The sequence below is a fragment of the Meles meles genome, chromosome X (assembly GCF_922984935.1).
Source record: "Meles meles chromosome X, mMelMel3.1 paternal haplotype, whole genome shotgun sequence".
Taxonomy (NCBI): domain Eukaryota; kingdom Metazoa; phylum Chordata; class Mammalia; order Carnivora; family Mustelidae; genus Meles; species Meles meles.
In genome coordinates this window covers 15,545,806-15,571,193 of record NC_060087.1, presented here as the reverse complement: position 1 = coordinate 15,571,193, position 25,388 = coordinate 15,545,806, and the positions used below count along the sequence as shown (strand labels likewise).

At 47.8% G+C, this 25,388-nt stretch overlaps 1 protein-coding gene across 2 annotated transcripts in view; it reads left to right on the top strand.

Moving 5' to 3' along the window:
* Nucleotides 1-25,388, top strand: part of MAP3K15 (mitogen-activated protein kinase kinase kinase 15) — a 123,063-nt gene that overhangs the window by 78,278 nt on the left and 19,397 nt on the right. For both annotated transcript variants that reach the window (XM_045994893.1, XM_045994892.1), the window contains exons 11-17: nt 301-408; nt 7,371-7,420; nt 9,502-9,597; nt 15,167-15,254; nt 20,552-20,685; nt 22,884-23,011; nt 25,209-25,339. In XM_045994893.1, coding sequence (XP_045850849.1) covers nt 301-408; nt 7,371-7,420; nt 9,502-9,597; nt 15,167-15,254; nt 20,552-20,685; nt 22,884-23,011; nt 25,209-25,339 — 735 coding nt within the window. The remainder of the gene's footprint in view (nt 1-300; nt 409-7,370; nt 7,421-9,501; nt 9,598-15,166; nt 15,255-20,551; nt 20,686-22,883; nt 23,012-25,208; nt 25,340-25,388) is intronic.

Below are 25,388 nucleotides of genomic sequence, written 5' to 3'. Positions count from 1 at the left end.
CTCTGTCTAAAGTGACCCCCTCCACCTTTATTCTGTTGTACTGTCTCGCGAGCTGCACAGGGGACCATATTGCCTTTCCCTATGTGTGTGTTTCTTGTCTACCCCATCAGAGCATGAACACAGCCCCCCCCCCACAGGGAGGGGACTTCTGTCCTGACTGTGGTATCCACGGGCCCTAGAGTGGTGTTGGCACACAGTAGGTTCTCGAGCATTTGTGGAGTATAGCACTTCCCACTTGCTCACTGGACAGAGTAGCCTGTCTGGAACATTCCTGTGGGTCACAGAAATCTCTTCTTTCAGGTGCTGGTGATAGAACCAACCAAAGTCTACCAGCCTTCATACGTCTCTCTAAACAGTGAAGCTGAGGAGAAGACCGTTTCTCTGTGGCATGTCTCGCCCACGGAAATGGTAAGAAAAAAAAAATCACACACAGCTCCCTCTTCTCTCTCTGCTCTTTCGTCAGAAATGCGGTGTTCAAGTGGGAGAGTATGTGTTGCTGTGTTTGAAAGAACAGGCATCTGCGCCTGACTTCCAAGGTCCAGGAGTGTGTGAGAGAGAGTAATCACAGATGGGAGAGACGACACTGGTTTGCCCGTTTTATGTGTGTTTATATTACATATTTGTGTATGTGCGTGTGTCTGTACACATGTGTGTGTATTCGTGTGAATGAGTATGGGCTTGTTGAAAAATGTTAAACCATGAGGAAGCGGATAAGGAGCAACGGGAAAGTCCCTCCAAATCCCCCAAGCCTCCTTCCCATTCCCCTTCCCCTCCCCAGTGACTTGATGGATCTCCATCTTTACCATCGTCTAAACTCCCTTATGTACGCGTGTGTGTGAATGCATACGTTGTGTGCGTGTGTGTAGAGAGAGAGAGAGAGAAGCATTTTCATTAAAGTGCGATCATACAGTATGTATTTGCAACTTTTTTAGTTGACTCCTACATCATAGAGAGTTTTTCAGATAGCACACAGTGATCCGCCTGGTGTATAATATTCCCTGTGCGCCCGTGTCATGGTGGTACATTTCCAAGTACGGACAAAGCGTAACGTGTTTCTCCTCCTGCCTGCAGCACACATTTCGGTCTCAGCTGTGCACTCTAGCCCGTGCGAGATCCCTCGGTGCCCGTCCTGGTGGTGACCCCCGACATGCTCCAGTGTATTGTTTCAGGAATACAACTCCCAGAAAAGGAACTGCTGAATTTAAGACTACTTTTGTTTAAAATTTGATAGCTACAGGGCGCCTGGGTAGTTCAGTCCATTGAGCGTCTGACTCTTGGTTTCAGCTCAGGTCATGATCTTGGGATCAGGATCAGACTCCACAGTGAGTGGGGAGTCTGCTTGGGATTTTTGTCTCCTTCACTTCCTCTGCCCCGCCCCGTACTCCAGCGTGGGCACTGAGTTGCGCATGCGCACACGTTCTCTAAGCTAAACAAATCTTTAAAAAAGAAAAAGATGACATTTGATAGCTACTAAAGATAAAGTAAAATAAATACAATGTCAGATCAAAATCCTGTCAGATTTTCACCACTTCAGTTTATATTCACATCAGTGATATAGGGGAGGAAACATTTTAATTGCCCACTGAAGAGATCACAGAAACACTGGGTTGTGCCTGGTGTTGTGGGAGTAACTGGTTTTTTTTCCTCCCCCTTTGGTCTCTCTGTGTTTAAACTACTTCTTCAGCTTCTTTCTTTTATAAAATATCTTTAGTAATGAAAAGATCTTTCTTTTCATTCAAAGGTAATGAAAAGTACCTTTGACAAGCACATTCACTAGGTAGTCTATTTTTGGATTTGTTTTCCTGGAGCGTGGGGGAGACTTCTGCCATTAACCTGGCAAAGGAAAAAAAAAATTTTTTTTTGGGTCCTGGAAATAAGAGTATGAGCAATTATGTCTTAATCAGATAAAAACAAACAGTACCTTCAAAAATGAAACATAACATTGAAGAATAAGCAGAGGCCCAAATCATATAAGAAATTCCTTATCAAAAACAGTCCTGACACCGCGTCCCCGCGTTGTCCGGCAGGTATGAAGTGTGACTTCTGCAGGATCAACAAGTCGCTGATGTGTGTCGTCCGCTGTGGTGCCCGCAGTCAACAGGACGGCATTGTGCCCTTTGTAATTTGTCCTAAGTGAATCTCGTCCTTAGCCCCCACACACACAAAATACAAACCAAAGGACACAAGGACACTTTGGGAGGTGATGGAGATGGCCGTTACCTTGACCGTGGTGATGGTTCCATGACTGTCTGCGTATGTCCAAACTCCTCAAATTATGCACGTGGAATTTAGGCAGGTCTCTGTCCTTTATACCTCAGTAAAGGCGTATAGAGAAAAGAGAGAGACGAAATCTCAAGTTGCCTTCCTCCACTTGAGCGGCCGTAACAATACAGAATAGACTGGGGGCTCAAACAACAGAACTTTCTTTCTCCCGGTTCTGGAGGATGGGAGTCCGAGGGCGGGCTGCCAGCGTGGTCAGGTTCTGGCGAGGGCCCTCTTTCCAGCTCCCAGAAGGCTGTCTTCCTCGTGTGTCCTCCCATGGTGGAGAGATGGTTCCCGTGTCCCTTTTAATAAGGGGAATAATGCCGGGGGCTCCCCCCTCCTGCCCTAGTTCCCTCCCCAAGGCAGGTGCACTGGGGTTTAGGGCTTCTTCACCAGCTCGTTTGCAGAGACACGAATGTTCGGTCCACGACACAAGCATAAGGCAGGAAGTTTGTCTGACATTTCACAGAAAGGCAGTGAAAATGAGCCACCCTCATGGGTGCTTGGCGTTGCTTTTGTGGCTATTGTTTCATTTCACTGCCCTCTGTGTATTAATTTAAATCTCTGAGCAAATTACAGCCATAATAAAATATACACATGGTGGTCAAACAGCTATATCTCCGTTGAACAATGCATGGGTTTTCTGTTAAATTTGTCTCTTGAGTTGTTTTCAACCTTTTTTTTTTAAGATTTTATTTATTTGACGGACAGAGATCACAAGTAGGCAGAGAGGCAGGCAGAGAGAGAGAGAGAGGAGGAAGCACGCTCCCTGCCGAGCAGAGAGGCCGATGCGAGACTCGATCCCAGGACCCTGAGATGATGACCTGAGCTGAAGGCAGAGGCTTAACCCACTAAGCCACTCAGGCGCCCCTGTTTTCAGCCTTTTATGGAAGTATAACATACACACTGAAAGCCCATCAGTCGTCTATGTACAATTCGATGGATGTTTGCCAAATGAGCACACCTGAGTCTCCAGCATGGTCAAAGAAGAGAACAGCAGACCCCCTCTCCGCCACAAAGCCTGTCTTTTCCCCCCGTTGCGCCCCCACTCCAGGTCCCATGCTTTCTATGTTGGAATTCTTGTGCTAGAGGCAAGCCTTGCTGATTTTCTTTGTGTCATTGATGCCACCGTGACGGGAGAGGATGTTCAAACTTCTGATCTGTAACCTCACTATTCCACTGATGTAGTCACAGTACGTCATGTTTTGACAAGTACTTGGAGAAAGAAACTAACCCTATTCAAGTGACTCTTAAGACTTTTAGAGCCAAATGGTTTTGGTCTCGTGGAATTCTACAAACTTTGCCCATTTTATTGTCCCTTGTAATGGTCGCTGGCCCTTAATGGACATTCCCGTGACTACATAGACTATCTCCCAAGTTGTAAATGTTTCACTTTGTACATAGTCTGTAATAAGAAATGAAAAAGAGTGATACAAGCAGCAAATGCTAGCTTTCCTTGACTGCTGAAATGTTCTGCACAAGTGCTCATAGTTGTCAGAGCAAACGTCTGAGGGAAATACAAATTGCCTTTTTTGCTGTGAGAGGAAGCTTTTGCTTTTGCCTTCATTTACATTTTTGAAATTCTGCGCCTCGCAAAAGCAAGCAGATTTGCCTGGAGTGAGATGACATTTCTCTACACAGTGTTGCGTTTTTTCCCGGCGGGCTGCGGCTGGTAGCGGGGAGACCACACGCATGCACGTGTTTGCAGCGCCGCCCTAGGGGGGGATGGAGTTCTGGTTTGCTAGCCAAGGGTTCAGGGACGTCTGCTGGTAAATGCATAACTCGCGACACAGGGACATGGGAGCAGAGCGCTGACTTGCAGCGTTGGCCTCTTTCTGCGGTATAACTGCTCCCACCATGGCCAGTTTCCAGCAACCTCCAGCAGGTGCCCAGACATGGGGCTAGGAGGAGATGGACAGAGCTGGCCTTCCCAAGCTGACCCCAGGGGCCCCCAGCCCAGGAGTGCACGCAGGCCACGCAGAGCAGGTTCAAACACAGCCTTGCCCCCTCAGTGACTTGTGAGCCCCAGAGTCCCCTACAGACATATAGAGTAGCCGCCGACCACATGGGTAGTAGGGCTGCTTGTCTGGGAAAGCTCAGTTGTCATTGCCTCGTATGCTTACGTGAGCAACAGGACAAGCACGTAAAAAACACAATTACAGAATTGTCCCTGATGCCCGAGATGCCTCCCCAGAGGTAGCGCTCTGGGATGGGGAGGACAGACTCTGAGCCGGCACCCAGGGGGACCCTGGGGAATGTGGCCCTGCCTCTGGCTTCCCGGCCCATCTCTCCGCAGCCCACCCAGGCTCTCCTTCTAGCACGCCCCTGCTAGGGCCTTCTGACCCTGATGTGAAAAGCTGGAGTCTTCAGTCCATTACCTCTGCATGATTTCGCTGGGGTGAAATAGCCCCCCCGCGGAAAGGGTGAGGTCGCCGTGTGATGGGAGGCTCGGGATGAGAGGAGGGCAGCCACCGCGGTCACAGTGGAGGAGACCGTGCCCGTTGACCCCCCAGGACACCAGATCAGAAACCACGCGGCCAGCCCTGACTTCTGCCACTGGATGGTTCACGAAAAGCCCCACTTGCACGTACCAGAGAGCGTGCACCTCACGATTTCATTTACATGTTCTTGCAGACCAGGCACCGTCTCAGTGCTGGTGTAAGGCAGAATAGCGGTTGCTGTTCCCACCCTTGAATGACGGGGCGTGGGGTTGGGGGGGCGGTTAGGAGGGAAGCTTCTGGGCTGCTCCTCATGTTCTGTCTCTTGATTTAGATGCTGGTTACAGTGAGTCTTCATTTTGTGGACACTTACTGCGATGATCACTGTGCCTTTTTCTGAACATAGGGTACACTTCAAGTCAGAAGTTGAATAATAATTTTAAACCATCTGTACCTGCCCTCTTGATGCTCCCCCACGCCATGACTGAATCTCGTGGCTTTCCAGATTAAGACAGACTCCCTCTTACAGAGTGTCAAGCCCTTACACAGTCCCACCCTGTCACTGTCCCCAGAGCTGGCCCCGCAGGGGCTCACATGTGCTCTTCTGTCCTGACTCCCTGCGGTTCCTCCTTCCAGCCATCCAGGCCCTAACTTCTGCGGAGACGTCTCTAACCGCCCTCCCACCACTTTCAGTGAATGCAGGCTCCTTCCCCCCGTATCATGTATACGGTATTTCCCATCGCTGTTGGATCACTTTTTGAGAATGTCTCCCCAAGTGCTCCACATGCCGAGTGTGACTTGTAGCTTTTTATATCCATAGTATCTACAAAGCAGGTACCCCCCCATGCCCATTGACGATGATAGAGGGGAGTCCGTGTTGTTGACTTCTTAACCCGTGTATCTTCCTCCCAACTCAAGTCCCTTAAAGCTACCCTAGAGTAAACTTTCCGTCTGCGACTACTTCAAAAACTCCCGTGACCGGCCTTTTCCTATTCATGCGAGTTTCTTGCCTGTAGGTGGGTTGGACAAGGTGCCCTCGAAGTTGCCCTGGTTTATATTTCTGTGCCCGAATCCAAAAGCAGGCTTCTGCTGTCCACCGCTGCCGCCTTCCAGTGACTTTGAACTCAAGTCCCCTGAAACCCGCTCAGTCTTCCTCCTTGGATGGGTCCAAGGTGGTGGCTCTCCCATTGGCGTATGCTTCGATCTCTCACGGCCCTCAAGGAACCTCAAGGGTTCTCCTCTTCTCCACAGTAGAAACTGAGGGCCTGATGACGGTCTCTGAGGCCCTGCATGATCTTCCTCATGAGCCCGCCAACCTCTTCTCCCACTCTTCTCTCTGCTGGTTCCCTGACATGCCCTGGGGACAGGACTTTTCCCCTCTGCCTGAGGCTATTGTCCCGCCCAAGAGTCTGCTCGGCTCATTCCTTTTCTTTCTGCTGAAAAGTCATCAGAGACCCCTTCCCGGAGCATCTGGCGTAACACCGAACCTTAATGCCCTTGCCAGCTCTCTGGCTTTGCGTAGTGCTTTTTGTCCTCTGTCATGCTATTAAGTTACTACTAAATTGTGGCTCTTCTCTCCTCAAATATAAGCCCCATGAGAGCAGGGGCTTTGTTCTCTGCTACGTCCTCCGTGCTGGTCTCTTGCCCAGCACGTAGTGGGCGCTTAATTGACACCGATGAATGGATTTTCTCCCACTGACAGGCCCAGTCTTCTGGCATTCGCACTTCTCTGGGCACTTAGTTGGTCATTTATGACATTTTTCAGGCCAACCAAATGTGTTTTCTTATTTGAAATGATTTTCTTTTGCTGTGATGTCTTGGTATCGTAGTCTATGGCTCTTCTGAAATGGATTTCAGAACTTTGTTCCGAGGCTTAGCTCTGTGCAACGTTTTTTAAGTACAGGCAGTGGCAGCGGAGGGAGGGAACAGTTACTTTTTAAAGTGCATCATGTACAGGTCGAAATCCAGGTGAGTCTGAGTGTTAGTTATGACAAGCCGTCTGCTAAAACAAATAGCCCCCAAATATCAATACCTTAGCATGATAGAAGTTTATGCCTCATATCATAAACTTTTGTCAGGGTCCCCATTCCCCCTTGTAGCAGAATAGAGGATCGCTGAGGAGGTTATTGTGAACCATGCCCATAGATGGTGCATGTCATTCCTCCTTACGTCCCATTGGTCAAAACTCTGTCACGTGGCCCCACCTAGCTGCACGGGAGGCTGGGAAATGTATTCCAGGCTCTATGCCCAGGGGAAAAAAAGAAAGACTGGGGAGCCCTGATTGTTGACTGCCACATTCTTGCTCCTGCAAATATTTTCACAGGTCACTCAACTTAGGTGGTCTGTTCCCAAACTTATTTTAGAGTTTTCCTAAAATGTTGACAGAAGATGAAAGTCCATTCAGTGTGTACTTACTCTGTGCCTTTTCTGTTTCAAATTCAGATCATTTGCTCTCAACTGGATTAGAGATGCAAATGAATTTTTGTAATACATTACAAAATGTTTCTGTTCTTCCAAGTTGCATGAAATTTATTGCCCTAACTCCTAAATCTCTCTTAAAAGTAAAAACAGCAGAAGTGATTGACCAGAGAATGAAATGAAAGGTGTTTTTTTTTTTTTTTTTTTTGCATGGAAGAAAGCTCTACTGACTTTTGTCTTTAAAACCTGCAGAAACAAATTCATGAATGGAATTTTACAGCTTCTTCCATTAGGGGAATAAGGTAAGAACATAAGGGAAAATGGAATTATTGTTTTAATACAAAAAATGATGACAATGTTTTACTTTAGTGTTTCCACTCATTTATAATATGTTATATTCTCATTTTCAGCAGAATCCTCAGCTTGTTGATGTGCTGCTAATAAGGGCTTCTTGGCTTGCTTAGCAGAGAAATTTGGGGGGCTATCCAATAGACTAAACTCTTGTCTCAAGCTTTTTTAGAAAATGAAGTTACATCTGTAGAAACAGAAAGCATTTCTTCTTTGAGTCATTGATGTTCAAGTGCTGGTTGGGGTCTCCTGAGTAGAATAATGGAGCCAAGGGTATTGTTTTCATTTGGGGAGCAAGTGGTATAGTCCAAGGAAAGATATGGTGCTTGCTCTTTGAATCAGGGGTGGTGACCATTTGGTGGCCCTTGTGGCTACACTTTGAGCCTCACTCTGCCAGCACATCCAACGGTAGGAGCAGCTCAGAAGCAGATGTGAATTGTAATCCCTCTTTCACTGTTTAACCTTGACAGAATTACTTAGTCCCTCCAGGACTCTGTTCATAGTTTCCATTAGATGAAGGACTCGGATTAGAATGTATGTTCTTTCTCTGATGATAAGACCACAGGCCACTGAATAAATCCCCTGTTACCTCTATACATGGTATAATACTGTTCTAGACACAGAACTATTGAAATTAGAATAATATTTTTGTCACTTTAAAGGGAGGGAAATAGTTTTAAAACAGTAGTGTATTTGAGTAATACTGATGCAAAATAAAATCCAGTGTTGAACATTTTCAAAAACTGAATACCACAGAAACTAAGTGGTATGAGAACGTGCAGTCAAGAACATTTTGTTTGTGCCTTCTCATAGCAATACCTCTTGCTGCCATTCCACCATCAACAGGGATGCGCAAATGACCTGGGGTGAATCAGCCCCTGGAACCAATGTGCTATAAACAGCACATGCTGGGGGCACCTGGGTGGCTCAGTGGGTTAAACCTCTGCCTTCAGCTTGGGTCACAATCTCAGGGTCCTGGGATCGAGCCCCACATCAGGCTCTCTGCTCAGCGGAAGCCTGCTTTCCCTTCCTCTCTCTCTGCCTGCCTCTCTGCCTATTTGTGCTCTCTCTGTCTCTGTTAAATAAATAAATATTTAAAAAAAAAAAAAAAGCACATGCTGAACATTCCCAGTGCTACCCAACTAACCATGATGGTTTCTTCACAAATTGGTTTCCAAAACTTATGTATGACGTGGTATTCAGGATTTTTCAATCATCCTGTACTATTGCTCTTTCAACTCAGTATTTTCATGTAATCCTTGGCAAATGAAGAATGGCTAAGTCAGCTATGAATCTCAGGAAGGGATGACTTAGGAGAAGATAAAGTGGCATCATTTGTTGGAAAAGAATTTAGACTTTTCCATAGTGCTGCTTGGCAAAATGAGGGACATTGTGCAGGCTTTGGCCCAGTGTAGGTAAAGAACTTTCGGTAGTGGAATCCATGTGCAGATGGGAGTTTGGTGAATTTCTGTCACTGGGTATGTCTAGGAAAGTGCAATACTGGCTGAGGTGCTGTAGAGTCAGATGCTGACCTCGGGGGGAAGGGACCAGATAACCTGGGAAGGCCTTCCTTGAGCTACGATGCCATGTGTATTACTACCTCCCTTGTGTGGCCCGAAATAACTACGTCCTGGTATTTTTCAAGTCTAGAAATTCCTTAGATGCCATAATACATTATTTCCCACATAAGCTTCCTGTCTTGTGTGTGAAATTATAAACTCTTGAGGACAGAGACCATGTTTATTTCCCTTTCTCACTGCTCTAAGCTTTGCTTAGCGTTGTATTTCTGGTTTTTTCTCGATATAGATGCAAGTCATTTGTTGAATACAAACTCAAACATATGCAAGATAAATGTCCCTATTGAAATTTTGTAGAGAAATTGAAGTCAAATTTGGGGAGTCGTGATTAAAACATTAATGAATCCTCCAAATTTGTAGAGTGGAAGAAAATCTGGGATTAGATTTTTCTCAAAAATGTGAAAGTGATGCCGTAACTTGCATATAATAATCCTTCTTACGTTTTTCCAATTTCACAGCATATCCAAGTTTGATGAGCGGTGTTGTTTTCTTTATGTCCACGATAATTCGGATGACTTTCAAATCTACTTTTCCACTGAGGACCAGTGTAGTAGGTGAGTTACAGCTGATTCAGGGGCTTGTGGTGTAATTATGGGTCTTTGCTGGGAAGACTTTATACTTGATATGCTGCCTTTCTTGAAATTTTAACTTACAGATAGTTACTTTTCCAGCTTGACTGAAGTATAATTGACATACCGGTATATGCAGTCTGCCCACTTATGAGTGTACAGTTCAATCTTTTTTCTTTTTTTAAGATTTTTTTTTTTTTATTTGACAGACTGAGAGAGATCACAAGTAGGCAGAGAGGCAGGCAGAGAGAGAGGAGGAAGCAGGCTCCCTGCTGAGCAGAGAGTCCGATGCGGGGCTTGATCCCAGGACCCTGAGATCATGACCTGAGCCGAAGGCAGAGGCTTTATTTAACCCACTGAGCCACCCAGGCGCCCCCAGTTCAATCTTTTTTTATTATATTCACGGTTCTGCAACCATCACGATAATCTAACAGAATATTTTCATGACCCCCCCAAAGAAGCCCAGTGTCCATTACAAGTTATTCCCCCATTTTTCCCTCAACCTAACTCCCTCCCAACCTCAGGCTTGGGCAAAAACTAATCTATTATGACTCTCTGGACTTGTGTATTCTTATATAAATGGAAACGTACCATCTGTAGTCTTTTGTGTCTGACATTTTTTAGTCATGATAATGTTCTCAATCTTCACCTAGGCTGTAGCACGTTATCAGTACTTCGTTCTCTTTTTTTTTATTTAAACTTTATTTTATCTTTTCAGTGTTCCAAGATTCACTGTTTATGCACCACACCCAGTGGCCCATTCTCTCTGTGTTCCTCACTCTCCCACTGTCTGGATGTATTGGATCTGTCCATTCAGTTGAAAGGCATCCGGGTTATTTCCACTTGTTGGCTATTATGAATAATGCTGCTAGAACATTCACGTGCCAGTTTCTGTATGGCCCTATGTGGACATTTCTCTTGGAGCTAAATTACGGGGTCTTAGGTAACTCCGAGTTTAACCTCTGAGGAACTGCCAGGCTGTGGTCCGATTTTACGTCGTCGTCAGCAGTGTACGAAGGTTCTAATTTCACATGTGATTGTGTGTCCTTGTGCTCCTGGCCATCCTAGTGGACACCAGGTAGGATCTGACTGTGGCTTTGATCTGCATTACCGTAATGACGGAAGACAGTATGCATCTTTTCGTGTGCTCACTAGCCATTTATTTATCTTCTTTGAAGAACTCTCTGCTCAAATTCTTCACCCAATTAAAAGAATTTTTTTAACCTTTTATTTTGGAAAAATACTCAGAGCTATAAGAAAGTTTCAGAGGGGCTCCAGGCCGGCTCAGTGGGTAGAACACGCAACTCTTGATTTCAGGGTCGTGAGTTCAAGCCCCACATTGGGTGTGGAGGCTACTTAAAATTTAATAAAATTTTTTAAAATAAATTAACAGTTGCAGAAAAGCAATACAAAGAATTTCCATACACATTTCACCCAGAATTCCCATGTTAACCCTTTACCACACTTATTTTACCCTCACTCCGTATGCATATGATTATTTTTGTTTTGGACCGCTGAGAAGTGAGTCGTGGACCTAATGCCTCATGGCCTCTCCTTCAGTGCATATTTCCTAAAAACAATATGCACTTCCATAATCACTGCCCAGGTATCTAATCAGGAAATTAAGACCAGTAAGGCTCTGTACGTGACACACCTCATCCCCATATGACTTACTGTCCAACCGATGTCCTTTGCAGCAAAACACAAGATTTTTTTCTCTGCCTCCCCGCCAGTCCAGGATCATACGTACATTTCATGGTCATATCTGTGTAGCCCTCGTTTATCTTCGTCGGCTCCGCTTTGTCTGTCTTGACTCCGTGCTCTCAAAGAGCGCAGCTGGTTGGTCTTGTGTAGGCCGTCGGTTGGGGTTTGTTTGCCGTTTCCTCCTGATGACGTCAGCATTGTGCATTTCGGGAAGGAACAGCACAGAAGTGATGTCCTGTCCTTTCCACACACCGCACTGGGAGCCGTAGGGCATCTCTGTCTCCTTCCTGGAGAAATGAACGTGGCTCACCTGGTGAAGGTGGTATTGGCCAGTCTTCTTCCAAGTGCCCATTTTGAATTGGGTTATCTGTATTTCTATTCATGGTTTTAAGAATTCTTTGTATATTCTGGATACCAGTCCTTGATCAGACGTGTGATTTGCATGGAAATTGCCTGCCTGCAATCGATGGGTGGTTTGTCCCTGTCTATGGGGCCCTCAGCCATGCATAATTTTTACATTTCGATGCAGTTCAACTTGTTTTTTTCTGTGGTCATTTGTGTTTTGGGGTCACCTAAGAAGGTGTTACTTGACCCAAGGTGTTCTGTGCTGTTTGTTTCCTTCTCAGAGTTTTAGCTCTTCTGTTTAGGTCTCTGGTTGATTTTGACATCATTTCTGTATATGGTGTGAAGTAAGGGTCCAGCTTCATTCTTTTGCTTGTGGATATGTGGTTGATCTGGCCCATTTGTTGAAGACGTATTCTTTCTCCTACTGAACAGTCTTGACACCCTCAGAAAATCGACTGACCATAAATTTCAGAGTCTATTTCCAGACTTACACTTAGATTCCGTTGCTCTGTATGTCTGTCTTTACGCCAGTACCTCGTTTCTCTTTCTTACTGTAGCTTCATGGTAAGTAGGAAATACGGAAGTGTGAGTCCTCCCAAGTTTGTTCTTGCTTGTAATAATCGCTTTGGCTATTGTGGCTGCTTGCATTTCCATGTGAATTTTAGAATCTGTCAGTTTCTGCAAAAAAGGCAGCTATGATTTTGACAGGGATCGTGGTGGAAATAAATAGACCGATTTGGAGAGCAGTGCCGTTCTAACGGTATTAAGCCTTCAATCCCAGAGCATGGCATAACTGTCCGTTTGAGTAGGTCTTCTTTAATTTCTTAAGACAGTTTTTTGTAGTTTTAGAGTACAAGTCTCATACTTCTTTTGTTAAACATAGACCTAGGTGGGGTTTTTTGATGCTATTATAAATGGCGTTTTCTTAATTTCGTTTTCAGAGTGTTCATGGCTAGCATATGGAAATACGCTTGGTTTTTATATATTTAGTATCCTGCAATCTTCCGAATTCGTTGATTAGTTGTAATACCTTTTATTAGTATTTTAAGATTATATTTTTTAAGTAAACTCTACGCCGAACGTGGGGCTCGAACTCATGACCCTAAGATCGAGAGTCACACGCTGACCAACTGAGCCAGCCGGGCCCCCACATCTCACACTTCGTATTGAATTCCTTAAGATTCTCTGTATACAAGACTGTGTCTGTTGCAGACGGAGATCTTTAAAAGTTCTTCCTTTCCAATGTGGATGTCTGTCTTTTTCTAACCTGTCTGACCAGGCTGTCCAGGACAGTGCTGAGTAGAAGTGGCGAGAGCAGACATTGCGTCTTGTTCCTGATCTCGGGGGGGAACGCATCCGGCCAGTCTTTTATCAGTAAGCATGGTGCTGTCGGTAGGTTTTCACCGATGGCCTTTATCAGGTTGAGGAAGTGCCCCTTACTGCTGCTTAGTTCAGGGTTTGTATCATGTGGTTTGAGAACGTTTTAATTCAGCCTGTCTCGGGCACTCCTTATGATACCATATTTGGAAATCAGACTCAATATCAGACTAGGGGACCCTTAGATCACGGCCTTCAACTTAGAAAAGCTGCTGCCAAAGATGAGGCAGAACACCCCTTGACCACAGACTTGACCTTTCTGACCCTCCCTCGGTCCTCGATGCCTTTTCTCACCATACGTCTAAATAATTTCTCAGTGACATAGAACATACATACAAGTCACGTGTGTTAAGTGCACTTAACGTTTATCAGCTCCCCAGCAGGCACCTCATGCCTCTTTCCAATCATTGAGCCCCCAGCCCCTGCAGTGCTATTTTTTAAAGATTTTATTTATTTATTTGACAGACAGAGATCACAAGTAGGCAGAGAGGCAGGCAGAGAGAGAGGAGGAAGCAGGCTCCCCGCTTAGCAGAGAGCCCGATGTGGGGCTCGATCCCAGGACCCTGAGATCATGACCTGAGCTGAAGGCAGAGGCTTTAACCCACTGAGCCACCCAGGCGCCCCAGTGCTAACTATTTTGATTTCTATCACTGGTGGTCAACTTTGCCTGTTCTTGACCTTCAATAAATAGAATCATGAAGTATGTACCCTTTGCTTTCTCACTCACTTCTCTTAAAATAACACCCATTAGACGGAGCCGCGATGTCTGGATCAGCTCATCCTTTCTGTCACTGTGCCGTGTTCCACCGTGTGCCCTACAGCCGTGTGTCTCTTATGTTGGTGAACGTTTGGTCATTTCCAGTTTGGGGCTATTAGGAATAAAACTGGTGTGAACATTCTTGTACAGGCCCTTTGGTGAAGACACATGTTGATTTCTGTTGGGTATATACCTGGAAGTTGGGGTTACTGGGGAAAGGGGCCGGTCTACGTTTGGTTTTGACTAACTCCACCAGTAGTTTTCCGAAATGGCTGCATCACTGTCCACTTCCACCAGTAGTGTGTGGAAATGCCCCTCGCTCCGCATTTTTAACACCAAGTGGTAATGTCTTGTAAACTTCAGTTATTCTGGTGAGTTCGTACCACACGTCTCCGAAGAATTTTGACTATTGGGTTTCACAGCTTTCAGAGATAGCAAAGAAGCAAAAGTAGGATGGATTAGTTACAGACAAGAACATTTTAACATTTGATGGGAATTATCTTCAAGTGGACAGTAATCTTCCCCGCCATCTTACAGGGAAATACTGACTCAGAATGTTGTGAGTCCAATCACTTGAAACAACTACACGAGTGTAAGAAGTAGCTGATGTGTTCCTGCAGCATCTGTGAGAAAGACCTGTGGGTAACAGTTGACAGTAAGCTTGATCTGTGTCAATGGAATGATGAGGCCACCTTCTACCTTTCCTCCCCAACCCCTCCCTCCCCAAGACCTTATTTTGCCCTAAGAACAAGAGTGTCTACGGCTTGAGAGGTGAGGGGTCCCCCTCTCCTTAGCACTGACGAGATCACCTCCAGGACACTGGTCGTAGGGCCAGACTTAAAGAACAATACGGGGACACCTTCCAACAATTACCTGCTGGTGGAGTGACTTAAAAACAAGTCCTGGAGGAAACATTGAAGGGACACAGAGGAAAGATTCACAGGGCTTTAATAAAGTTATGTACCTCTCTAACGGGCTGTTCCATAGAAGAGGGATTAATTCTAAGCAGTCTGTGGATGGGATCCACGTGAATGAAGTCTTAGTTGGTATAATGAGGCATTTCTCATCGAGTTGTCCTCAAGAATGAGCAACCTTGCGAGGTAATGAGTTCTCTGTCACTGGAGATATTCAAGCCTCAGTTGACCAAAAGGTGGTGGGGCTGCTGTATACAGGGAGTTCAGGTATCACTTGAGTATTTGAACTAGATGAGATAACCCTTAAAGTGCTATGTCAAATCAAGGAGTAGATTGATTTTTCCGTGAACTTGTAAAACTTGGTGTATATTTAATCACAGTTTAATAGAATAAGGCTGTTACAGGTAGGGAACATGAGCGATGATAATTAACATCCTTGTGACATTTGCTGTTCTAGGTTCTGCTCCTTGGTTAAGGAGATGATAAGCAACTCGGCGGGCAGTACAGTAGAGCTCGAGGGGGACACTGATGGGGACACCTTAGAGGTGAGTCACAGAAGACCCGCAACATGGAAAATACTGCTTATTGTGTCTTTGATGCTTCAAGCAAATGTCCCATTTCGTGTGTGAAAATCCTTTATGTTTAAAAATGCTCTCAACCACAGGAAACAGAGAGCTGCTGGAGGGAAGGTCTTGTGGGGGGGGCGTGTAGCTGGGGGGTGGGCATTAAGGAGGGCCCTTGATGGAATGAGAGCTGGGTGTTCTGTGCAAGTGGTGAACCACTGAATGCTGCCTGTGAATGACTAATGATACATTGTATGGTAATTGATTGAATTTAAATTTAAAAAATATCCTTTCATGGCTGTAGCTAGGGGCACAGGAGGGGGAAGCGGGGGCGGGGCGCCCAGCAGACCGCAGGCGGGAGCAGGGCAGGCATGGGGGGCCGGAATGCACCCCACCCCCTCTCCTGGCTCCGCAGGCGCCGCTGGCGTGGGTGTGGGTCGGCCCGCAGGGCGGCGCGCTGACCGAGCTCAAGTTGGCGTGCCAGGGCCGTGTGGGCGAGAGGAAGCTGGAGCGCGTGTCGGGGGGCCTGGACCTCTGCTCTCTGTTCTGTGCTGCCCGGGCCGAAGGAGCTGGACCTGGCGCCCCCCACCTCACCCCCGGGCTGCTGCTGCGCTGGCTGCTCGCCTCCCTGCGGCACTGGGACCTGCTGCGGTGCCTGCACCATGCCTGGGCCCCGCCCGAGGGTCGAGACCTGCGCGCTGCGTCTGACCGAATATGGGACAATGTGGGGTCGGACTGGAGAAGACTGCCCCCCCCACCTGAAAACTGTGACGCCACGATCGATGCCATCCCCGGAACCGCCGGAACCGGCCCCAATACCCGGCAGAGCCGGTGAGGGAGTCACGGGACTAGAAGCGCACAGAGATGGAGGCGGTGGCAGCGTGTCACCTGGTGAGGGCGCTCTGGGCCCCCCAGCTGAACCAGGAGGCCGACCTCCCTGCGGAGGATGGGGGGTTGCACACCTCGAGACAGAGAACCTGCCAGCAGTAGAGGTGGCCCCACCAGCAGCGCTGACTCTGACGTCCTGGGACTCGGATGGGCCCTCCCCGGGGTCTCCTGGTGACCCAGCTGCTCTCCTCCAGGGGCCCGAGGGCATCTGCACAGCCTGAACTTGGGTTCCCCAACCAAGGCGGACCAAGTGTTTTCCCAGTGCCAGTGCTCTGAAGACCTCAGTGAGCCAGGACAAGGGACCCCAGTGCTCAGGGCACAGCTGGCTTCTTGGTGACAGCTGGCATTCATCGAGCACTTACTCTGTGCCCAGTGGGGCTTTGGGTGCCAGACAGACACATGCTCTCATTTATTCCTCCTGCTCAGCCCTGAGAGGGAGGAGTCTGTTGTCTCATGAAATGCATCCCTGCGAGAGAAAGTTTGGGATCCCTGTCCAGCAGATGAAGGGCCGTCCAAAGCAGCGGTTATCGGTGCTGCGGTTCTGCGGGCGCGAAGCTGGGCCGAGGTCAGGGGCTGGAGCGAGTCTGGAGCAGTGGCACAGCTGGACGGAGAACCGAGGTTTTCGGGCTCCAGGGCCCACGCTGTGCCCACTGACTCATGCTGTTGCTGCCACGGCTGGCCAGAGGCTTTGAGGCCGTTGGTGTAGACCTGTACACCAGGGCACGTGGCATGGGGAAACCTGTGGGCTCACGGCCCTTGAGTGTGTTAAGAAGGGACAGTGAGGTTTGCGAGGACAGCCCACAGTCACACCCTAAAGTGCTCAGGGGTGACTGAAACCCGGTCAGCGCTCTACGAATGTTAGTTCTTAGAAAATAGTAGGACTTCTGTGATGCCACAGTTTGTTACTATCTCGTATCAAAATCCCCGTTCGCATAATAGATTTAGGGAGCTTGGATCCTGTAATTTTAAAAAGTGGTCTTCCTGCTTCTAAGGTAATCCTATTAAAGCTTAGGCCTTGACAGTGGAAAGCGCCATAATACAGAGAATTTCCCATCCCTCTTGAGGACTAATTCATTTCTCACAGTCTCGAAAGTCCGCTCGCGGTCAGTCTCAGGACTCCTCGTGGCTTCCCTTCGGCCGAACCGGAACAGGGTAGCTGGACTTCGCAGGAGCCACTAACAAGAGGGGCGTTTGCCCTCAGCGGACCGGTCCGCTAGAGGCCACCTTTGACCAGGTGCGCACCTACCGATCTCTGAGAGGCGTCCGGGAGCCAAGTGGCCCTCCCTGGTTCAGGCCTTCCAGCTCTGACCTTGAGAGAGCCCCGCGTGGTGTCCTACCATGCCACCTGGCCCGTAGGTTGCAGAGGTCCTGGCCACCCTGTCCTGCTAAGCTGCAGGCCAGCCTCGGAGCCCCCGCACGCCTTCGGCAAGTCCATACTGACGCCAGGCCCTGTGCTGGGAGCTGGGGCCGTAACAGGAAATGAGAGAGAAGTGGCCCTGCTCTGTGGACCCCACGCACCTCGCCCGGAGCCCGAATGCTAATAAGCAGCTCACAAGCTCGGGTGCTGCCGAGGCGCCGAGCCAGTCCCAAGCCCATACCTGTGCGGCCTGGCCCTGGGCAGTGCCCTGTGCGTTTGCCCACGTGCCAGCGCTCCTGCCTCTTCAGGCCTCCGGGCAGAGCTAGTTCTGTGGATGGTAGACGCGTCCGCACGGGCAGTAGGTGTCAGTGGCTCGGCTAACGGTTGGCTTTGGGAGGTAGGTCTTCTGAAAAATGTGTCCCTGCTTCTTGAACAGAGGCAGATTTCAGACAGAGGGCCGTCCATTTCTTCGTGGTTTATGACCTAAATTCCTGGAACGTGTAAATGCCAAACAGCCTCACATCCCCCCTGCGTCCCCCCTGAATGCTCTTGTCCCTGGAAGGAGCCCCCAGTCCTCCATCATACCACGTGTTCTTTTTTTTTTTTAAAGATTTTATTTATTTATTTGACAGAGATCACAAGCAGATAGAGAGGCAGGCAGAGAGAGAGAGAGGGAAGCAGGCTCCCTGCTGAGCAGAGAGCCCGATGCGGGACTCGATCCCAGGACCCCGAGATCATGACCTGAGCCGAAGGCAGCGGCTTAACCCACTGAGCCACCCAGGCGCCCCGACACCACGTGTTCTGATAGAGGCTTCCAAGACCTGTGACTTCTGCGCAGGGAATCTTCCAAGGCCAGCAAGCGGACAGGGCTCGGGGTGAACTTGCCCAAGAAGCTGCCCCCACGAGATGGTGGCTCAGAGCCGGGCGGAAGCTCCCATCTGCTCAGTTCACACGTCAGTGGCCGGGAGGCTTCTGCCCTAACCAGCGCCACGCCAGGCACTGAGGCCTGACAACCGGACAAGCGACATGCCCTCAGGAAGCACACGGTTTCCCCTACTTGGTGAAACAGAAGGAAAAGTGTAGTAAAAGCAAACATACGTGTATAGCGAAAGCACAAATACTTACATGGGCACTGGAAACAAAGATCCACAGTTAAAAAAAAAAGATAAACTACTCTTTAATGAGCAAGCTAGCCATCACTGTGTGTGACTTGCAGAGATGAAGTCAAATAGCTCTGTACAGAAGAAACTGCTTACTTCGGTATCTTCTCAGCCAAGGTATTTCAGAAAAATCTGGCAAGGACTGAAGTAAAACTTTCTTGTGTGTACAACATATAGAAGTTTTTTTTTTCCTCCACTAATTCAGAATGTGTGCCTACAAGAGAAATAGCTGGCCAGCCCATGGTACCCGTTCGTCTGTGGATGGACACATGGGCTGCTTCCATATCTTGGCTGTTGTAAGGAAGGGTACAGTAAACAGACGGGAGCACGTATCTCTTTGAATTGATGTTTTCATTTTCTTTGGGTAAATACCCGGCATGGGAATTGCCGGATAGTACGGTAGCTCTATTTTTAATTTACTAAGGACCATCTATGCTGTTTTCCAGACTGGCTGCGCCAGTGCGCGTTCCCACCAACAGCGAGCAACAGTTTCTTTTTCTCCACAGCCTCGCAAACACTGATGTTTGACCTTTCTGGTAACAGCCAGTCTGTGTGAGGATCCCAAGGTCTTGTGGACACCGCAGCCGTAGTCCACTCATTACACGGTTACACCTGTGTGTCTGCACAGCTGTTCAGAGTTGCCACTAATTCAGGTCCTCCCACTGATGACAATTTAATGAGATTTTTACTATGAAGTTAGTTGGGAATTCATTCTTTGAGGTTTCTTTCAGAAAATATCAAAAAGATCCGTTTTAATCATTGACTCGGGTACTTGAATTCTTACTTTAGAATCAGTTTGTTGTGGAAATGAACTGACTGATACACTGAAGGTAACAGATGGGCGGGGGCGAGAAAGGTTTGAGATCGAAGGCTTTTATGGCGCAGGCCAATGTCCGGTTCAATCAGATGTGACGGGGACCTGTTGGTGATCTTAACTGTCATGAGCATCCGTGGAAGTACGCTGGAAGGGACCAACACCCATTCTGTGCTCTTCTGTAAGTAGGCGCAGTGGAGCGTAGAAAACAACAGAAGGCAGGATGGCTCAGCCCAGAGTTAAATTTGTTGTCCTCCTCGAGAGGAACCAACTAGAATGCAGCTGTACAGCAACTTTTCATAATGAGATTGGGGGAACAGAATAGCACGGGTGATTACAGGTGGAATGTGTGCATCGTGTCTGACCCTAGATCTGTCCATCTAGAAGAGGGGAAGCCCTGCCTGTGTGCTTGGTATTAAGAGCATTTTCTTTTTTTTTTTTTAATATTTTATTTATTTATTTGACAGAGAGAGATCACAAGTAGAGAGGCAGGCGGAGAGAGAGAGAGAGGGAAGCAGACTCCCTGCTGAGCAGAGAGCCCGATGCGGGACTCGATCCCAGGACCCTGAGATCATGACCTGAGCCGAAGGCAGCAGCTTAACCCACTGAGCCACCCAGGCGCCCCTTAAGAGCATTTTCTTGGTCTTCGGTTCTTGTCTAGGCTACAGAAAGAGCTTGGTTTCCTGAGAAGCTAATGAAGGATCATGTAGGAGGGCACTTCTCTGGGGTACTGGACATGGCGTAGAAGCCTTTGTAAATTGCAGCATTAAAGGGCGACAGAATCTCCAAAGCTGAGGCTACTGAGTTCCCTATGAGCTGTACTTTTAGAATTTTGTGGATTCCATTTCCTAAAGTCATGATGGGAATATATGAATAACTGAGAATTCCACCCTTTGAAAGTAGTTACTTGGTGAAAGTTACATAACCTAAGGAATGTGACCTACCTGGTACACAAATAATGTTATTTATAAATTTAAAAATGGCAGGACAACGTTTAGGCTCTGATGGGGCTCCACCACAAGTTGTGTGCTTTTTGATCCTGTTGCTTTGCCTTCTTCAGTATGAGTATGACCACGATGTGAACGGCGATAGGGTCGTGCTGGGGAAAGGCACGTATGGGATCGTGTTTGCCGGAAGAGACCTGAGCAACCAGGTGCGCATAGCCATCAAGGAAATCCCGGAGAGAGACAGCAGGCAAGTCAGCGCGGGCCTTCCTCGTTCTCAGGTGCCACTCCCACACCCAACCCCCATGCCTCGCACTGTCAGCACAGGGGACTTAAAAATGAAGGCATTGTGTCATCCAAAAATGTCAGAACAGTGATTCGCTTTTCTTCTTTACGTGTTATAAGTAGGTGGAGAAAACAGAACAACTTTACTTGGGAGGCATGTGGATTGCCGAGAGTCATATTTTAAAAGAAAACTGTGGTTTTATTTCCCACTCATCAACTCGGTCTAAAATTGTACATTTTTACATAGACGTTGGCAAATTTTTTAAAATGCGACTCAGGGCTTTAATTCATAATGTAACAATTTTAAAGGGCGTTGACTTATTCAGATGTATCATTACAGAAAATCGAATGTGCCGGAAAGAAAATTAGCTTTTTGCGAAATAGACTTCTTTTTTATACCCTGCCCTTTAACCTCACCCTCATCCATTTGGGGCTATTTTGTTTTTTAAACCACCACTGTTACTTACTCAATATTTTTTCGAGTCTAATAGATATTCTTTTTTTAAAATTCACACCCCCCCCATTCTAGACAAGAACGTGGCAGTGTTGACTGCTGAGTATTTTTGTAGAGAAGCTATGTACAGAGTAATGGCCGCCCCAGAATAAAGAATAGCTCCGCCCTCCACAGGCGTGTTCAGATGGCATCTGCATGTTGGCTGTCAGTGCTGACACTTATGGACACGTGCAAAGAGCCTCCCATCCTGGTGGCCAGCGAATTGTTAGGGATGGGTTACAAGTGCTTTCTAGCAGCTGTAAGACCCTTCATCATTCATCTGTTTGTTTATTCACTCATTCAATTCGTCTGTCTTTTCATTTATGATATTTGAGCTCAAAGGCCAGGCCTGAAATGAACTCCTCTAACTTCTTCTAAGGCTGGGAAAGATTAAATGACTTCTTCAAGGATGTGAGGAAACAAGACTGGGATCCATTCTCTTGAGTTCTTTGTCCAGTATTATGTGTCTTATGCTCATGCCAGATAAGGTGGTGCCGTTGTGTTTTAAGGGGAAATTGCTGGCATGGACCGCCTCCTTTGACTGGTTGCAATAGTTAAGCTTTTCATTGCCCATAGATTCTCCGGGAATTTTAGAGCCGGAGGGGACCTTAGAGACTGTTTTTGTCCCGTTCCCTAAATGTAGAGCTGACCCTAAGATGTTGGGCACCTTCTCTTGGCCAGATTCTGGGCCGGCCCTGGGGGCCGACAGGTGCCGAGGATGCTGTCCTGAAGGCAGGGTACTCCTGGCTTGGTAGGGAATGCGGATACCTTGCCTGGGGGTCAAAGTGATGAGTGCAGCAACGCAAGGTGGGGCGGGTACACAAAATGCTTGGGGAAGAGAGAAGAGGAATCACTTTTCCTGAGTGAGTTGTGATAAGTTTGAGGAAATAAATCCTCTTTGAGCAGGTCTTTGAGGGATAAGTAGCAGTTCATCTGGCAGAAAAGAGGAGGCCAGTGCATTCTATGCTGAGGAAAAAACCAGAGCTGTTAAAGCAAAGGCGTATTCAGAGAACAACAAATTATCTGCTGTGACTTGAAGGTAGGGTAGGGGTGGGGTGCTCTTCAGATGAGGCACAATTTTCAAAAGACGTAGCCTGGTTTGAGTTTGAAGGTCTTTCTGTGCCATGTTAAGCAAAATGGTCTTGATGTGGACTTGACGAAGAGAAGTGATCTGATAAGGTGTGTGTTTCACGAAGAGGAAATATGGCCACCGAAGGAGACTAGGCTAAAGAAACCAGACGCTGGGCTCAGAGGTCTATTAGGTAGCTCTTGCTATAGTGTAGACTGCATCTGTGGAACGAGGCCCGAAGGCAGCTGAAGATAGAACCTTCCGGAACATCTCTCTTCATGAGAGGCAGAGGAAGAGGACCTGCTCAGAGAGGCAAAGGATAGTGGGAGCATTGAGACCCTCACGTGAGCGGTCATTCACTGAGTAGTCCCCGCACACCGGGCACGCCAGTGGGTGCCCGAGACCCTAAACACACCTTGGCCTTCCGCAGCCCTGTGTGGCCCGTGTTACTGTCCCCTGTTCTACAGATGGGAGGCTGCGTACTCTCATGGGAGCCAAGGGCAAGACTGTTTCCAGAAGGAAGGGCTGGCTGGTGCAGTGCCAGGCAGACCTCAGGCCCCAAGGATCCAGCAGGTGACCCTGGCTTTGCTTTCTTTACTAGGTACTCACAGCCTCTGCACGAGGAGATAGCCCTGCACAAGTACCTCAAACACCGCAATATTGTTCAGTACCTGGGCTCTGTTTCGGAGGACGGCTACATTAAGATATTTATGGAGCAGGTGCCTGGGGGTGAGTAGTCCCTAGTATTCCGGTCTCATACACGGGAAAGCACTGAGGAAACTATAATGGGAATGTCGTCCTCCATCTTGCCATTTAAAAAGTGACCGACCTTTCAGAGGCGGAAGAGCACGTGTTTCTCAGAGGAGCTGGATACCAACTTTTCAATGTCACACACATAGACTGTTTGTTGTTTAATTCAGTCATCAAATATTCATTGAGGATCTACCAAGTGCCAGCTGCTGGGCTGAGTGCTGGACACAGGAATAAAGCATCGTCTCCAGCCTTGAAGCCCTCACAGTCTAGGCATTGAAAGATAATTTGGAGACGAGGGGACAGCGGTTTTAAAAATGACACTGCAAAATACCGTGTTTACTGTGACATCCTACCCCGGTGCCTTAGCCACAAAATCCCCCCAGTTCGGGCAGTATCATGGCGGGGAGCATGGGGAAGGATTCCTCTGATCTACAGCCGGAATGTCTAGCTTGAGTTGGTCTCTCTATCTGCAAGCTGTGGGAGCTCAGGCAAATTCTTTACCTCTGTGCCCCCTCAGTTTTCTGACTGAATAGATGAATTATAAAATTGGAGTAATAATAATTACTCTAATGCTTGGCTCTGCAATAATTATTGGAGCAATAAAGACCCTAGCTCAGTGGGTTGTTGGATGGATCAAATGAGATAGCGTATGTGAAGCTTTTAAAATGGTGCCTGGCAGAGAGCAAGAGCTCAAGAAATGTTCATTTAAAAAAAATTAATAATTATAATGATCTGAGTACAAACACAAAAACTTCAGTTAGAAATCTGTATTCAGGGGCGCCTGGGTGGCTCAGTGGGTTAAAGCCTCTGCCTTCGGCTCAGGTCATGATCTCAGGGTCCTGGGAACGAGCCCCACATCGGGCTCTGCTCCGCGGGGAGCCTGCTTCCTCCTCTCTCCCTCTCTGCCTGCCTCTCTGCCTACTTGTGATCTCTGTCTCTGTCAAATAAATAAAATATTAAAAAAAAAAAAGAAATCTGTATTCAGGGGCATCTGGGTGGTGCAGTCGGTTAAGCATCCAACTCTTGGTTTTGGCTCTGGTCATGAGATCGAGCCCCACGTCAGGCTCCGCACTCAGCATGGAGTCTGCTTGGGATTCTTCTCTCTCCTTCTCCCCTTCCAGCTTGTGCTCACTCGCGTGTGTGCGAGCGCACGCTTACACTCTCCCTCTCTAAAACAAATTAATATTTTATAAAGAAGAAGAAATCTGTATTCATTCATTCCTTTATAACCAACAGCTATTAAGAGCCTCCTATCCTATCAAGAGCCTAACTGTATATATTGAGAGCCGGGCAGTGGGGTAGATTTTGAAGGTTACGTTAAGGATAAAATAGAATTTCTTCTCTCAAGCTGCTCCTAGTCTAGCAAAAAATGTGTCAGTCACTGTTCACATGGATCAATGTTTCCAAGGGTGAGGTTTAAGGATGACGACAGAATTAAACATGTGCACATCCTCTTTTACAGATGGGGAAACTGAGGCATAGCAGCATTCTTTCTGCACTGTGTAAGGTGTCAGGCCGAAGCTGGCCGATGCCTAGGGGCTTGCACAGTGACCCCTGAAACACATGGTGTTCATGTGAAGGTTGGTTTTCTTTGAGCCCAAAGATTCATTGTCTTATAAAATAAGGGCAGGGATGTTAAGAAAGTCCTGCCCCTGTGGCCCGGCACAGGGGGCTTCTCTCGTTGAAGATGAACAGACCCAGACTCCTCCAATCCTAGTCTCTGTCTCCCTAAATGGCCCCTCATTCTGGTCCTGTCCACCTCTGAGTTCAGGACCAGGTGTAAAATGGGCTTCGACCCAAGCAGAGTGGCCAGGACATTTGTGCCGTCCCTGCAGGACGTCCCTCCCCAGGCCGGAGCACCTCACTGTGCACTCTCCTCCAGACCTTGTGCAGTGTGACGGACTGTGTAAAGCCAAAGGGAGCCCCACTGCATTTCAGAGGTCCCAAGGGGCTCCTGTTCACCCTCCCTCTTCCGCTCCTCCTCCGGCCGCATGGCGTGCGTGGCTGGGAGCCGGCAGCAGAGGGAGGAGGAAAGACAGCAGGTAGCCGCCGTGCAGCAATGTTGGCGTGATGGACGATGTGGACTGAGAAACCTCACCTCGCTTGGTTTCTGTGGCTCTTAACAACAGAATCTTCAACACCCTGCTGAGTTTTCTGCTGTGTCTGCTTCCAGGGAGCCTTTCTGCTCTTTTGCGATCAAAATGGGGACCAGTGAAGGAGCCCACCATCAAGTTCTACACCAGGCAGATCCTGGAAGGCCTGAAGTATCTCCACGAAAACCAGATCGTGCACAGAGACATAAAGGTACCAACGAACCTCGTTGGTGCCCCGGGACCCACCAGCGGCTGGCTGG